Genomic DNA, 17,397 nt, shown 5'->3' with positions numbered 1-17,397 from the left:
TATATACCAAAAGTTTCTGAGGCAGTTCCTTAGAACTAGAAGGATATTTCTCATAGAATTAATATTATAAATATCAAATAGATTTCCAGACAAGTCCACAAAAATCTATTAATCAATAATATAGTCTGCAACCTGACAAGATACTAACGGTCAGTACATAATTTTTCTGGGAAAACTCTTTTTCTTCTCATGTATGCAGTATGTTGATTTACAATATATATTGCTTTCAAGTGTACAGCACACTGATTCAGTATTTTTGTAGATTGTATTCTAAGTTGTTATAAGATAGTGGCTGTAATTCCCTGTGCTGTGCAATTTGTCCTTGTTGCTCATCTGTTTTATGCACAGTAGTTGTATCTGTTAATCCCTGCCCCTAATTTGCTCCTTCCTCTGCCTTCTCCCCTTCGGTAGGCACAAGTTTGTTTTCTATATCTGTGAGTGTGCTTCTGTTTTGCATATACATTCACTTGTATTATTTTTTAGATTGCACATGTAAATGATGTCATACAGTATTTGTCTTTCTCTGTCTGACTTATTTCACTAAGCATAATATTCTCTGGGTCCATCCATGTTGTTGCAAATGGCAGAATTTCCTTCTTTTTTTATGGCTGAGTAATACTCTACTGCACACATAGACATATACACAAACACACATACACATATACCATCCTGGGGCTTCCCCGGTAGCTCAGTGGGAAAGAATCCACCTGCAGTGCAGGAGGCATAAGAGATGTGGGTTCGATCCCTGGATCAGGAAAATCCCCTGGATTAGGGCATGGCAACTCACTCCAGTATTCTTGCCTCGAGAATCCCATGGACAGAGGAGTCTGGCGGGCTATGGTCCATAGGATCACAGAGTTGTACACGACAGAAGTGACTTAGCACGCACGCATGCACACCACATCTTTATCCATTTAGCTGTTGAGGGGCTCTTGAGTTGCTTCCATGTCCTTGTTATTGTAAATAGTGCTGTTGTGAACATTGGGGTGCATGTATCTTTTCAAATTAGTATTTTTGGTTTTTTTACAGATACATACCCAGAAGCACAATTGCTGGATCATATGGTAGTTTTATTTTTAGTTTCTTTGTGAAACCAACTATGCTGTTTTCCATCATGTCTGTACCAAGTTGCATACCCACCAGTAGTGTAGGAGGGTTCCCTTTTCTCTGCATCCTCTCTAGCATTTGTTATTTGTAGAGTTTTGATAATAGTCTTTCTGACAGGTGTGAGGTAATATCTCTTTGTTTTTTTGATTTACATTTCTCTAATAACTAGCAATCTTGAGGATCTTTTCATCTGTATGTCTTTTGGAGAAATGTCTTGGGTCTTCCGCCCATTTTTTGATTGGATTGTTTGTTGTTTTGATATTTAATTATCAGGAAAATGCTTTCTTTTTGAATTCAGAACTCCAAAAAGATGAGTGACTTTCCTACATCTTACAGGACTGAGTCTTGTAATACTCCTGGATCATTTAGTTGCCATATGCTTTAAATTCTGAAAACAAAAGTAGAACATTTATATCATTTGTGACTTGAACTTTTCTCACTCATAAATTAAGTACTTGAAAGAGCAGAGTTTATCTACATATGAATGATTTCAGTGATAAAAGCCTACCTTTTATGCTTTTTTCATATATTATCTTATTTGATATTCACAAGAAACTTTTGATGTTTAAAAGCCAAATATTATTACCCCCTTTTTTATAGCTGAGAAGACTGAGGTTCAAAAGAGTAATGGAAACACTCAGGAATTGGAGGAACTGGAGTTGAGTCTTGGCTCTTCTGTGAGGTCATGTGCATGTCATTTAAACTCTTGAACTTCAGCCTACTTGTCTGTAAAGTGCATATAATGAAACCAATTTTGGAATGTTATTATGAAGATTGAATGAACTGATATACATGAAATATTTTGATAACATAAGATATATTATGCAGACTTTCATTCTGCTCTGAAGATGAAAATCATGGTGGCGATATTTTAATAAATGGTCACCAAGTTGAAAAAGTAGAATGGTAGTGAGACTCATCTGTATGATATGAGGAAATGGGGAATGTTAAGCTTAGAGAAAAATCAGGAGAAAGGGTTAGAGATTTACTGAAGGGCTCTGGTTATGAAGCATAGATTTCACTCAACTTAAAGAATTGGGGAGATATTCAAGCCAAGACCATACAGTCACATGTTAGGAATATTTCAGGGGAGTTTAATTCTTCTCAGATTTCTAATTTTGAGGTTCTGTTGTTGAAATCTAGCAAACATCTAGAGTTAGGCTGAAATTCTTGGTCACTGATTCCAAGGTCTGAGAAGTATCAGTACTAGTGAGGATAGTCCTATGATGGAATAAAACTGGCAAAAAATAATTTTTAAAATTTGGTTCAGCAAATAGTTATTAAGCACTTACCATGTTGCAGGATGATGAGCTAGGTGCCGGGGCATTACTAAACAGCCATTTCTGGTGTTTCATTGTTTGAACATAGGAGATTCTGTTCTGTTTCCAGTCATTCTCTCACCTTTTAAATATATCCCGTGTCAGTCTTGATCATTCTAGGTCTTGGAAGGGAGGTGATAAAATGTTAACATTGCCCACTACTTAATGTTCTTATTATTCCAACTGATTTATTTTCCAGTTTGATAGGAACTTTCTTGCCTAGACTTTAATTCTCCAGGATAGAGTCAGAATGTGTTGAAATGACCTCCTAAAGAAAAGAAAGGGAAAATTGATCACCTCATACAAAATGTGTTTTTGCATCGTAGGCTCTGAGGATAAAATATGTGGTTAGATGAGTACCGTACCAGAACCCTAATGCTATTTAAACACACGGATGAGTGCATTGTGTGTATTTTATGTATTTAAAATTGAGATTTTTGTTTGAACAGTGTCTTTTATTTGGTGTATTTCATGGTGATTTATCATAATAGACTGCTTTAAATCATCTGAAATAGCAAGACATATGAATTTCAACAATAACTTCCCCAAGGCTAGAGAAGTCAGCAGGAGCTCAAACCGCTAGGTAGACAGTTTTTTTTTTCTTTTTTTTTAAACTCATATGCAAGTGTAAAACTTTTATGAGACTGCTTTAACGAGGCCCTTTGGGATTTAGGGTTATTTATCTAAGCTCTTATTAAAAATGAAAACTTTTCTATGTTTAGCCCTGGAAAGCAAAACTGATCCTAACAATACTGTAAGCTGGGAGAATGAATCCTGTTCTGCAGACTGATTCAAAAATAAAGTACAGAAACTTTGGGGCTAGTATCTTCAGCACTGACATGATAGGAAGGGGGTAATAACATCAGAGCCAGTATTTCAAGGTCTCCTTTAATTAAAACAAAAATTTAGCTCTACTATGCTGGTAATTTAGGATGTGCATGACTTACCAAAAGGACTTTCAGCCTAGAGTCCTGTTTCCCAGAGCACTCTGGTGCCTTGTTGGAGTTGAGTTGCCCCAGGACAGTATTGCCTGATACAAGGTCTGTGGGCACTTTTCACTTATGGCATCTGTACTTGTTGACCTCCCTCTTCCCTGCTGAGAAGAGGGCCATGAAAAGGAGACTGTTTGTAAGATTAATGTGCCCAAATCACTCTGTACATAATCCAGCAGAAGAGATGAAGCTGCCGCAGGAATAATTTTGCAATCTTAAAACGTATTCAGCTTCTTTGTAGGTATGTTCTGGTTTGATGAGTCTGGGTCCTGCAGTGAATCTATTTTTAGACCTTGAGAGTTAGGATTTTAAATTATCTGTGATGCAGTACAATTATGGGGAGTAAGGACATTGTGAGGGTAGAGAGCAAATGTTAACAAAATCAGGGACAAGATCTTTTGCAGCCGTTAAGAACGTAGCACAGTCAATTTAGCTTGGGTGTGTTCAGAGCAGCTGGCAGAAATTTTAAGACAAGAAGGTGAGTGGATAAATGGATGAATGTGTGGATAAAAAGGTGAAGTTGAGAGATGGATTGACAGATAAAACTTATTGTTGATAATATGATTGGTGGTGGATAGATTTCTGTGTTACAAGATGAGTATAAAGAATTGGACAAACAGACACGTCTGAGGGAAATCATGGCAACAAATGCGGAGTTTTGAGTTCAAAAATGAGAACTTCTTGCCAGTGAGCATTTTTGGATTGTTTTTTAAGGGTCTTACCTCAACAATTAACCTTAAGAGTACTAATGTTAGTCATTGGAAGTAGTATTGCACTTAGTGGAATCTGGGAACTTCTGAGTTTCCACCTCTGATTCTGAGACAGTACAGAGAATAAGGATGTGAAGCACAGAGATAATATTTCTAATGAGGGAAGCACCAAACTACGAGCTGGCAATTATGATGCAGAGCATGGAGGAGACAGAGGGCAAGCACTCAGATGCTGATGGCAGGAATGTTGGCTGAAGGCCAGAGGTAGATACAGTACAAGCATAAAACTTTAAGCAGGTTAGGAAAATGTCAAAATCAACTTCAGTTTAGAAACTTCTATTCTGGAAGAATCTCAAAGCAGTTGCAAATGGGAAGAAGACTATGTACACTTGGTTTTAACTCTTCAATTTGAGCAGCTGTTGTAACAGTTGAGTTGCTAGGCACTGTCAGGAATAGAATATTTTAATTTTGGAGAAACCCAACTGTTAAAACAGCTGTTTGGTCTGATTAGACTTAAGCTGGCTCTGCTTTGGTTACATGACCTAATGGGATCATAGCACCAGGCAGATTGGCTGTTAATATAATTTTATTGAAAGTAACTAAAAGACTAATGGATGGTAGGTTGAACACTGACTTTCCAAAGAAACTACATTCCCTGGTTTATTTTAGCAAAGTACAAAAGCAAATAATACGGACTTTTACCTTGTTCTGACTTCATGGGAATTACCTGAAATAATTTTGCCTTATGTTCCTTGCATGCAACCTTTTTTTCTGTTGCACTTAAAAGAAGTCTCCCTAGTTTTATTAACATTTCTTTATTATCTCCTAATAATATATCTATTCAGGTCACCTCAAGTAGTATCACTTGTGTTTTCTCTTTTTGTTGTTATCTAAACAAAGTGCTATTAACAGCAACCACCAAATATGTCAGTTTGTAAACATCACAATTTTTTATAGCTAGAGCAACTTGAGTGATGCTGACAATGACGAAAATCTTGGATTTGAAATTTACCATCTCAAGTACTTTTTTTCATGGAAAAGTTAATTTCAGTAAATTTTTAAAGATTTAAAGTACTTGCAAGATGATTTGATTGATTTCTTGCATTAAAAATTAATCTTCATATAATGTTAACACCTATTTTAAACATTCAAAGATAAGTTTCATATATTTTCAAAGTGAAAATAGCTTTAACTTTTTACAGGAGCATCAAAATAGTCATTTTCATTGTAAACATTTAAAACAATACAGGAAAATACAGTTTAAGAAAGCAAGCAGAATTGTAATTTCAGTCTGCATAGGAAACTGCTATTAACATTTTGGCACTCTTCCTTGTATACATCTCTTTATGTATATATACACAAAAAGATATGGTTAAAAGATTTTGTTTTACAGAAATTAATTTTACTATATGAATTTTTCTTTATTTTGCTTCTGTGTGTGTGTGTTTTTTAACTTGTGAAAATATCATGACTATCTTTCCATGTCAGTGTAGATTTGCAGTCATCATTTAGGTCTTGATTTTGGAGGGTTTCTTATTTTGAAGTAGTAACTTATTTTTGCTAGTTTCTAAGACTCAGTGTTATAAATATTAGAAAGCAGAATTGAAGATGATGCCTAGGATGTTAATAGGAGATGAACTTAGGTATCAAAAGTATACTTCCTGAAAATACATGTTTCTTTCACTAACTAAAGCAAGTTTATAGGTTTTGAATGTTTATATCAATAACTTAACCAAAAAACCCAACAATAAACAAATGGGACCTAATTAAATTTAAAAGCTTTTGCACAATAAAGGAAACCATAAACAAAATGAAAAGATGACCCACAAAATGAGAGAAAATATTTGCAAACAAAGTGGTCGACCAGGGATTATAATATCTTCAAAATGAACAAGAGCTCATGCAGCTTAATATCCAAAAAACAATCCAATCAAAAAATGGGCTCAAGATCTAAAGAGCCACTTCTCCAGAGAAGACTTACAGATGGTCAAAAAGCACATGAAAAGATGTTCAGCATTGCTCATTATTCAGTTCAGTTACTCAGTCGTGTCCAACTTTGCGACCCCATGGACTGCAGCACTTCAGGCTTCCCTGTCCATCACCAACTCCCAGAGCTTGCTCAAACTCATGTCCATTGAGTCAGTGATGCCATGCACCCATCTCAACCTCTGTCGTCCCCTTCTCCTCGCGCATCAAGGTCTTTTCCAGTGTTCATTATTAGAGAAATGTAAATCAAAACTTCAAGGAAGTATCACCTCACACCAGTCAAAATGACCATCATCAAAAAGTCTGCAAGCAATAAGTGCTGAGGACGGTGTGGAGAAGCGGGAGCCCTACTGCACTGTTGTGGGAATGTAAATTGGTACAGCAACTATGGAGAACAGTATGGAGGTTCCTTAGAAAACTAAAAAATAGAACTACCTTATGACCCAGCCATCCTACTTCTGGGCATATAAGACCTTAATTTGAAAGGATACATGCACCCCAATGTTCATTGCAACACTGTTTACAATAGCCCAGACATGGAAGCAGTCTAAATGTATATTGACAGGAGAATGGATAGAGAAGATGTGATACATATGTATTAATACAATGGAGTATTATTCAGACATAAAAAATAATGAAATAACGCTATTTGCAGAAAAATGGATGGACTTAGAGATTATCATACTAAGCAAAATAAGTCAGAAAAAGTCAGACACATACCATATGATATCACTTGTATGTGGAATCTAAAAAGATGATAGAAATGAATTTATTTACAAAATAAAAACAGATTCACAGACTTTGAAAACAACTTGTGGTTTCCAAAGGGGAAAGGTATGGGGTAGAGTGGATAAATACGAGTTTGAATTTAACATGTACACACTACAATTTGAAACAGACAGTCAACAAGGACCTACTGTGTAGCACAGGGAACTCTACTAAATATTCTGTAATAACCTAAGTAGGAAGAGAATCTGAAAAAGAATGGATATGTGTATATATATAAAACCACTGAACCACTTTGCTGCACACCTGAAACTAATACATTATAAATTAACTATACCCCGATATAAAGTAAAAATTAAATAAAAAGCTATAATAAAAATACTTTAGTTATAAATGAAATGTTTTTGTTATTTTAAAATGAAGAATTAAATATAAGCTTTTTTGGTTTAACTGTCAAGAAACATTGTATTGCTGTCTTTCTATTTTCTAGGCTAAAAAAATGCAAGCTTCCCTCATTTTAACATTCACAAATAATTTCTCATTATAGTATAAATTTGTTCAGAGGATGGCAATATGTTTATATTCACCATAGATTTGTATTGCTATTAAAATTTTTTTTCTAAATGGTTATACTCATTAAGATATGCTAACACAAATATGATATATAATTACTTCAAGTGGAACTTTTAAAATATTTTATCAAAAATGGCAAATTAGAAATCAGATTTTAGCCTAAAAAATGGTGATTCTTATTCTCAGATCCATGAATCTAAAAAACATGCTAAGTGAAAGAAACCAAAAAATAAAAAGGCCATGTGTTGTATGATTTCGTGATTATGAAAGGAGGTCATTGGACTTGGGGAATTAGGTGGTCTGAGAAACATTTGAAATTCTGTGCAAAGTTCTCTTTGTATAAGTGAACACTGTTGTAGGGAGAGAGTCCGTAGTTTTAATCATATTATGTAGACCTGTGACCTTTAAATGGTTTAGAAGTCACTACTTGAAAGTCTTTTTTTTTTTTTTAAGAGTTGGATAACTCAGGTTTATTACGCAAGTCTTTTAAAAAATGAGTTTGCATTCTTTGTTCTCCTTTTGTAAATATATAATAGTTCTTTCTATCACAACAGTTTAAGCCTTCTGCCTGTTAACTTTCAAAGATTTTTTTTTTTCATTAACAATACCATTTTAAAAAACATAAATCCCTTATGGCATATGAGTTTGGTGTAATTTCTTAGATTTTTCTGGAAAGATTCTTTTTTATTGATCTGTTTTTTATGCTTATGCCATTAGTATATCTTGACTGTAATTTTGAGTATGGCATAAGATTTTTTAATTTGTTTTCTTCCAGATATCCTTTTGTATACTTGACATTTTATACAACAGAAAGTTAAAAAAAAAAAAAACAGAAGAAGAGCTGGTCTCTTTAGATGAACTTCTTCAAGTTAAGACATCTTTAATGACATTACTTCTAATTACGACATTTCTGGCAGGCATGTTTATAAAGTCGGTTCTCTTCTTCATTGATAAGGATAATGCCAATTCTGTGTTCTCAACAACTGGTATCTTGCAGTATTACAGGCATTTATAAAAAAAGCAAAATCTCTTGACGTGAATTAATACACTTAATTTTGAGATTGCTTTGTTGGTATCTTGTTTAAGCAGGACCATTTTTCCGCGTATAAGAACTTTGTATCTCTCTCTTGACAAGCTTGTTGTAAGTCTTAGTAGCAAAGTTTGAAAGCCATAGCTTTTAGGAATTGTGTACCAAAATCTCTTCTCTCTGGAGCCCTTTAATTCAAAGAAAACTGAAGAATTGTGTTGACATTTGTGACTTTTAAAAGCTCATTTTTTCCCCTGTATTTTCAGAGAAAACACTGTAATTTAGAAGGAATACTGTTCATTACTTAATGAACCTTATTTTGAAATTTATAACAATTGTTGGTATGTGCATTTTTCAGGTTCTATTTTTAGAAATTAGTACTTTTAAATATTTAAATATGATGGAGTTAATATGACATCATAAATATGCTAGCACATTTCGTTTTAGCATTTTGTATTCTTGATAATATATAAGAACTTTTAAAATTTTTATTTGTTGTCCAAATTATGTTTTAAATGGTAGCATTTTTTTTAATGATTCTAGCACCAAGTTTTAGTCGTTTGCCTGATTTGATATCTTGAACAGCTAAATTAATGAGACTATCATTGTTATAGCTTTGAAATTGAACTTTAAGAATCTACAGATAGAAACAATATTATATTTCAACTTCATTAATTGTCTGCTTTTTTAGATCCTTTTTAGGACTGAAGTGTCCAAATCAACAGCTAAAATATGAGAAACAAGAGATTAAATATTTTCAAGTTGAGCTCTTTTATCCCATATTGCAGTATGTTGGACTCTTGATATAATTGTAATTTTTGGTAGAGGTGTTAGATCATCTCTATTTTGTCATTTTTGCCTTTGTTACATTAAACGACCTATGTTTCCTAGAAGACTATATATCATGTTTCTATTTTCTCAGGTTCTTTTCTTAATATTGATTGGTGTTTGATTCATTCTCAATTTCACCATTTTTATTAGAGGTGACTTTTTCCTCCCTTCTCATTGCCTCTTTAAAAATAGATAGGCTACTGTTGCTTCTCTAGGGAGTTTTGTCAAGGCGAGAGTTTAGAAATAAGGATGGTGTGTCCTCTGCTCGCATTTGATCTCTTAGACTAAGGTCACCCGGTTGACAGCTCTGGTCTCCTAGGAAAACTTGTCCTCTCCCAGTACTTTAAATATCACAAGTTTCAATTGAAATAAGTTTCAATTGATGTTTAATTCGTTATTCCATTTGAAGTATCTTGTTGATTTTATAGGTCTAATGTGATTGAGGTCTATGATATCTTTGTAGGAAATACCAGGAATAATTCTGGATTATCATAATCCTGTTTCTTAAAATGTTGCTATCATTAACAGAATTTGTGTTGATATTTGAGCTCAAGTATCACCTTTGGCTTAATTAAAGCATACCCTAAATAACATATAATGAGTTTGGTAGTTGGTTTAAGATAAACTGAATTTTCTTCCTCTTTCCTTCTTGATCTCTTTTCTTTCTAAATTAAAAAAAAAAAGGGAAAACATTAACTCAAGTTTTGGAGAAAAGTTACTTACAGTTCTAACTTTCCAAAACAACTATTTTCATTTTTCATGTAGTACTTTCTCTCTTTATCCATGGATATGTTTCATGTGATTAAAGGAATACTTTATATAATTAAAATTGTAAAGAAAATATGTAAATCTTAACATTAAAAAAAATAAGTCCAGGGGCCAATAAAGTGTATAATGTGGAGTGGAAGTGGGAGGGGAAGGACACGATGAATATTAGGAATTTGAGCCATAATTAATTCCAGCTGGATTGTCTGATTTAAAAAATGAGGCTGTTCAAATTATTAAAAAATGACATGTTCTAAGATATCTCAAATATATCCTGTTATATGCCTTTGGATTTCTGTTTTGTGTGTGTGTGTGTTTTGTGTATTTGTTTAAAAAATATCTAGTATGCTTTTGACTTGTTTAAGATATAATAAAAGAAGAATGAGATTTAGACAGAGACAAACATGCTTGAGTTTCTTTTCCATCACTTACTGACTGTGTGATCAGGACAACATTCTTCATCTTTCTGAGCTTCAGTAGGGATAAAAATGGTTAAATCACAGAATAAGATTAGACTCGAAAGGTAAATTTTGGATTTACATACCACGCAAATATTTCTAATTGCATAGAAACATGAATAACTGTGAGGTTGGTACAAAAGTATTTGAGGTTTCTGACTGTGAATTTTAAATCATTGCTACTAGGCTCAAACGTATCTTTATTAATCAAAATAGGAACCATTATAGTCAACACATTTTTGCCAATGAGAAATAAGTTTATTTTTGTAGCATAAAAATTCATGCTTCAGGATTCAACAAACTCTAGGAAAGCAGGGGTTTTTTTGCCTCCTGCTGGTTGTGGAAGCATTTTCTCTGCAAAAAGTTGTTGAAATGCTTGAAGGAAGTGATAGTCAGTTGGCAAGAGGTCAGGTGAATATGGCATATGAGACAAAACTTCATAGCCCAATTCATTTAACCTTTGAAATGTTGATTGTGCGACCTGAGGTCAGGTATTGTCGTGCAGAAGAATTGGGACCATTCTTGATCAAGGACAGCTGCAGACATTGCAGTTGTTGGTGCATCTCATTGATCTGTTGAACATACTTTTCAGATGTAATGGTTTTGGCAGGATTCGGAAAGCTATAGTGGATTAGACAGGCAGCAGACCACCAGTGACCGTGACCTTTTTTTGGTGCAAATTTGGCTTTGGAAAGTGTTTTGGAGCTTCTTCTTGGTCCACTCACTGAGTTAGTCATTACTGGTTGTTGTATAAAATCCACTTTTCATAGCATCTCACAATCTGATTGAGAAATGGTTCATTATTGCATAGGATAGGAGAAGACAATACTTAAAAACAGGCTTTTTTTATTTGCAGTCAGCCCATGAGGCACCCACTTATCAAGCTTTTTCACCTGTCCAGTTTGTTTCAAATGCTAAATGACCAGAGAATGATCAACATTGAGTTTTTCGACAACTTCTCATGTATTTGTAAGAGGATCTGCTTCAGTGATAGCTCTCAACTGGTCATTGTCAACTTCCAACGACCGGCCACTGTACTTCTTATCTTCAAGGCTCTCATCTCATTTGCAAAACTTCTTGAACCACTGCTGGACTGTATGTTCGTTAGCAGTTCGTGGGCCAAATGTATTGTTGATGTTGTGAGTTGTCTCTGCTGGCTTACAACCCATTTTGAACTGGATTAAAAAAAAAAATCCCTCGTGTCTGCTTTTTGTCTAACACCATTTCTATAGTCTAAAATATAAAATAAACAGCAAACAATGCCATTAGCCAAAAATCATAAAGCAAGAAGTGTTCATTAAAATGATGTATAACATAGCCGCATTTATTTAAGAATGTATTCCACCATCAAACAGCAAAGTTCAACAATACAAAACTGCAATTACTTTTAGTTGTTATTCAGTCGCTCAGTCATGTCCAAGTCTTTGCAACACCATGGACTGTAACACGCCAGGCTTCCCTGTCCTTCAGCTTCTCCCAGAGCTTGCTCAAACATGTGTCCATTGAGTCGGTGATGCCATCCAACCATGTCAACCTCTGTTGTCCCCTTCTTCTCCTGCCTTCAATCTTTCCCAGCATCAGCCTCTTTTTTCTAATGAGTTAGCTCTTCCCATCAGGTGGCCAAAGTATTGGAACTTCAGCTTCAGCATCAGTCCTTCCAATGAATATTCAAGATTGATTTCCTTCAGGATTGACTGGTTTGATCTCCTTGCAGTCCAAGGGGCTCTCAAGAGTCTGCTCCAACACCACAGTTCAAAAGCATCTGTCCTTTGGTGCTCAGCCTTCTTTATGGTCCAGCTCTTACATCCATACATTATTGTTGTTTAATTGCTCAGTCATGTCCAACTCTTTGCAACCTCATGAACTGTAACCTGCCAGGCTCCCCTGTCCATGGACTCTCCAGGCAAGAACACTGGAGTGGCTTACCATTACATCCATACATGACTACTGGAAAAACCATGGCTTTGACTAGTTGGACCTTTGTCAGCAAAGTAATATCTGCTTTTTAATATGCTGCCTGTTTCTGTCATAGCTTTTCTTCCAAGGAGCAAGCATCTTTTAATTTCATGGCTGCAATCACCATCTTCAGTGATTTTGGAGCCCAAGAAAATAAAAGTCTCTCACTGTTAACATTGCCATGAAGTGATGATCTTCGTTTCTTGAATGTTGAGTTTTAAGCCAGCTTTTCATGCTCCTCTTTCACTTTCTTCAAGAGGCTCTTTAGTTCCTCTACACTTTCTGCCATAAGGGTGATGTCATCTGCATATCTGAGGTAATTTATATTTCTCCAGGCAATCCTAATTCCAGCTTGTGCTTCATCTAGTCCAGCATTTCTCTTGTACTCTGCATATAATTTAAATAAGCACGGTGACAGTATACACAGCCTTGACGTACTCCTTTCCCAATTTGGAATCCGTTGTTCCATGTCTGGTTCTAACTGTTGCTTCTTGTCCTGCATACAGATTTCTCAGGAGGAAGGTAGGGTAATCTGGTATTCCTATCTGTTGAAGAATTTTCCAGAGTTTGTTGTGATCCACACAGTCAAAGGCTTTAGCATAGTCAATGAAACAAGTATATGTTTTTCTGGAATTTTTTTTCTTTTTCTGTGTTCCAACGGATGTTAGCAATTTGATCTTTGGTTCTTCTGCGTTTTGCATCAACCTAATAACATATAACTCACTGTCTTTTTCACTTTGATTATCATTTGTGTGATTGAATGTGTCCTTTTGTGTAAATTTTGATGGCTGGATACATTGGATAGATTTTGTGTAAACTCTAAGATCTTATGAGGAAACTTGGCTTGTTCAAGGTCACGTGCTAGTGAGCGACAAGGTAGTACTCATATATTTTATTTTCTGTTTGAGTGTCCTCTTTGATAGATCACACCATAGCCATTTATCAATATGTTGACACCTTAGAACAGCTTTAATACATTTCTTTTTTCTTCACTGCAGATCACATCAACACCATAACTTTAACTTGTTTCTGATTATAAAAAAATAACACTTGAAAAATAAGAAAGAAAGAAGAAGAACATGTAAAACACAGGTTATTATATTCCTCTCATGGAAATAACAACTTATATTTATTGTGTTACCTCTTAATTTCTTTTTTCTCACTGTAGAACTCTTCGCTTACCATGGCATACAGGTATTTTCCCTGTGCCCATCTTACCACTTTTCTTCTTCATGTTTTAGAATACATGTATAGTAAAGCAGCAGCTAAAGAACAATAAACTAACTTCCTACAGAAAAATGAAGGTACTTTCAACTGTATCTTTTACAACTAAAGAGTTCACAGCTAAAAGAAACAGGTGTTGGTCCTACTTGCGGTTTTCTTAGAGAGGATCGATGCTTACGGTGTCCTCCAGTGTGGCACAGTTGGGGAGAGAGCAGGCTTTGAAATCAGGCCTGCCTGAGCGAATCCTGGTCCCATCACCCCTAGCTGTGTGACGTTGGACGGTCACTTAAACTCTCTGACCTTTGGTTTCCTCAACTTTAATGGGTCTGCCTTTCAGGGTTGCCATAGGTTAGAGACAACAACCGACAATAGAGTGCCTGGCCGCCTCGGAATGGGTAGGCAGAGGTGCCATGGCACTCAGAAGCAATCTAAGGCTTAAAACCTGTCCAAATTAAGCAGAGAGCACCGTCTCACCAGCAGCTAACTCTGTTCTAAAACAATTTATTTGTATAATTTACCATTTCCCTTTACTCCTGCAAATATAATTACTGGCAAAAGAGGAGTGGAAAATGATGAAAAGTGAAAGTGGCGTGAAGATGATTTCTGATTGGCAGGAGCCTTAACTCTGAGCTGCAGCAGCCCCCGTCCAAGTGGCGGTGTTCCCTTCATCTTGGGACACCCTTACAGGATAAGCTGGGTTAAGTTTTGCAGATTAGTACCCAAGGGACATTCCTGCTCCAAGGCAGTTACTTGTTGAGGCAAGAGATCCAATTTAGAGAAAGCAAAGGCCCTTTCAAGGAACTTAAAAAAATTTCAGGATAAAAATAGCTTTAGTAACAACCTATTGTGGGTGATGGGGCAGGGGGGATAGATTCTGAAACTTTAAGTTGTTTATTGAATAGACAATAAAAGTGACAAATTGCTATTGCTTTTAGCCAGTAAAAAGTCAATACCCAGGTGTGTCTGAGGAAAAACAACACTAATCTTTATTTCCACACTAGCTGCAGAATTGGAGGAATCTACAGGCCGTGGTTTCCATGTCTGATTTAGGATGAATCCAAGATGAGGACACATCCCAGATAAGAATGCAAGGAGGGTGGTGGTGAAGTGTTATAATAGGTACAAGTATGGAGTGAAGCAAGTAGTTAATTCTTATAAGAGAAAAAGGAGGTCGTCCCCAAAGAAGTGATACCTAAGTGGATCTTGCAGGATGAACAGAAGTTCACCAGGCAGGATAACAACCTTCCAGGCTTAGAAGACTGTATGAGCAAGGCACAGGGTGTGTAGTATAATGCAGTTCAGGGAATGAAAAGGAACAGTGTGGTGTGTGGGGCCTGAGGAGGGTGGAGGAGAGGATGAGCTGCAAGCCACTGCACTAGTATGACATTGGACTTTTACCAGAGACAGCAAGGTTTTTATTTCCAGTGAAATGTTGGGAATGTTATATGATTAGTAAATGTGGAAAGAATACATAGCCATCAAATATAAAATAGTAATTTTTAAAACACAGAAAAGGCACTCAGCTTGCTGAAACGAAGCCATTTTTTAGGAAAGTGGACAGTGTCCTATTCCAGTCCTGCTAGTAGACAGATGCATCAGAGAAGAGTTAACTCCCCACCACACATCAGCGATGCATCGGCCTAATAACCTGTGGACCACACAGCTGAACCATGTGCTGTGACTTGTCACATAAAGCGTTAAGCCCTGTATGCCCTCAACCACGGATGCTCGTTCAGCTTTCAGAATTCACCATTGATTTGGTTAAGGCTACCTTTACAGAGAGAGGTTTAGAGAAAGGCAAATATATATATACATATATATATATATATATATATATATATATAGAGAGAGAGAGAGAGAGAGAAATATATTTACTTAACATACACATACGTTTCTCTTTCAAAATTAGGACAGTGATAATAGACACTTTGGTTAGGGGCTCAGGCAGGAAATACTCGAGTAAATAGAAGAGGTGATAAGAGTAAGACTCATACTGTTGTTACTGTGTTGTTTTCTCCTAATGCTTTCCTGATTTTTCCCTTTGCTTAAGCACTAGATGGGGGTCCCAGATTCAAGGACCATAGAGAACACCTTCTGATTCTGAAGTTAGGAAAGCAGGATCGGGTGCCAGCCATAGCATTTCCTAAACACCTGCCTCATTTCAGACAAGTCTCTCTGCTTTTCTAGTCCGTGGTTCCCTCACGTCCCTGTGAGAGGAATTTCGAGTAGGTTCCACAGCGGGTTTCAGAGCTGCTCCATGGGCCTCTGTGGCAGATGAAGTGAGGCCTCCTGCCGACCTTTCCCCTTCCAGCAGAGCAGCTTTGCTCTTGTTTGCATTATGAATAGGGCTTTTACAAGCTTTTTTAATAAAAGGATTCTGTCTCTTTTTAAGTATTTGAAGAAAGCAGAACTAGCTATTTCATAAGGCATATCCAGGTTAGAAACAGTTTCTACATCTGGAGGATGGGATAACAGTTGTTTCACGTCATAGCATCTGGGGGTCGGACAAGATACTGCATGTGAGACAGGACACAGAACAAAGGAAGCATTCAGTGTGTTAGCTATTAGCCATCTCCGCATAGATCCCTCACAAATAAGACTGCATTTCATATGACTCTTCAACTTTGAGTATGAGATGTTGACCTGAAAAAGAATTGCTGTATTCATTTGTTTTATATCAGAAGCACTATAAGAATGCCTTGTACATGTTCTCTGAATTTTTAGTACAGCCATTTTATTTCTGTTTCTAGTACATTGCTCTTTCTCTCCCGCAAAGGAAAGTTTTCTCCTTACATCAGATTTTTGAAATACTTCCCGGCCTGATGGAATGATGAAGTTGCACAAATCTGTGTGTTTCAGTCTCTCTAGCTTGTGGGAAAATGACATCAGCGTACACTCCTTCACCCTGCCCTCTACAACCTGCCTGGAGCTGCTGTTGATACTGTCGAGGAGTAATGCTGCACTGCCTCCATCCCTCCGCTGTATGAATTCTTTCCAGGTAAGGACTGTCTCCTTGAGGGTGTCATTTCTCAGTTTGACTTGTCATTGTGTTTTAAGGATCCTGACTTTCATAGGAACAGCCCATTTTTCACATGATCATAAGCACAATGCAAGTATTGCCTTATCTGTCTGATTCTAAGTGAATGGACAAATGGAGCCTCAAAACTGATGTGATTGTCGAGTAGCGGCCAAACCCATATCTCCCTAACCCCAGGATTGGTTCTGTTCATCTCCATCTTTCCTGCCTCCAAGAGAAAAAGCAAGAACATTCAGCAAAGATACTTGTGAATAACACTTCCCTTTTCCCAGCTTTGCCCTAAAACAAGAATTTTCAGCCATCATTAGTGTCGTCTGCTTTTAGCTTACAGTCACATTGCTGAATGGAGGATTAACAGTGATCGTGTTCTACCCACTCTCTTTTCCTCTGCCGCAGTCCCTCCCTCCTCTGGGTATTTATCTGTGCTCCTGGTATTGGATGTGGTCAAACAGAACATCACATGTAGACTGACAAGTAGGAAGACCCCCTCCCTAGTAAGCAGCTAGTTGTCACCAAGGTGGCATATGAGAATTCAGATGTTGACTAGTTACTTAAGGTGTGACCCTGTAGCTACCAAATGTTATTGAGCTTATCTCTAACTCTCAGCAACGGAAAAATATTCCCGAGCCCTCTAAGGCTGGTGAGCAGGCCACATGCATTGCTGAGAAATGAGTGAGCCTGGGTGA

General features: G+C 36.5%; 1 protein-coding gene across 4 annotated transcripts in view; it reads left to right on the top strand.

Moving 5' to 3' along the window:
• The window catches only part of UBE3D (ubiquitin protein ligase E3D), a 164,553-nt gene that overhangs the window by 80,933 nt on the left and 66,223 nt on the right, over window positions 1-17,397 (top strand). For 3 of the 4 annotated variants that reach the window (XM_070449835.1, XM_070449833.1, XM_070449832.1), the window contains one exon: window positions 16,534-16,672. The exons of the other annotated variant lie outside the window; for it this stretch is intronic. In XM_070449835.1, the coding sequence (XP_070305936.1) occupies window positions 16,534-16,672 (139 nt within the window). The remainder of the gene's footprint in view (window positions 1-16,533; window positions 16,673-17,397) is intronic. 4 annotated transcript variants of the gene reach the window in all.

This window comes from Odocoileus virginianus, chromosome 19 (assembly GCF_023699985.2).
Source record: "Odocoileus virginianus isolate 20LAN1187 ecotype Illinois chromosome 19, Ovbor_1.2, whole genome shotgun sequence".
Lineage (NCBI taxonomy): Eukaryota > Metazoa > Chordata > Mammalia > Artiodactyla > Cervidae > Odocoileus > Odocoileus virginianus.
Note: the sequence above shows the minus strand (reverse complement) of the source record. Positions and strands in the feature narration are given on the sequence as shown.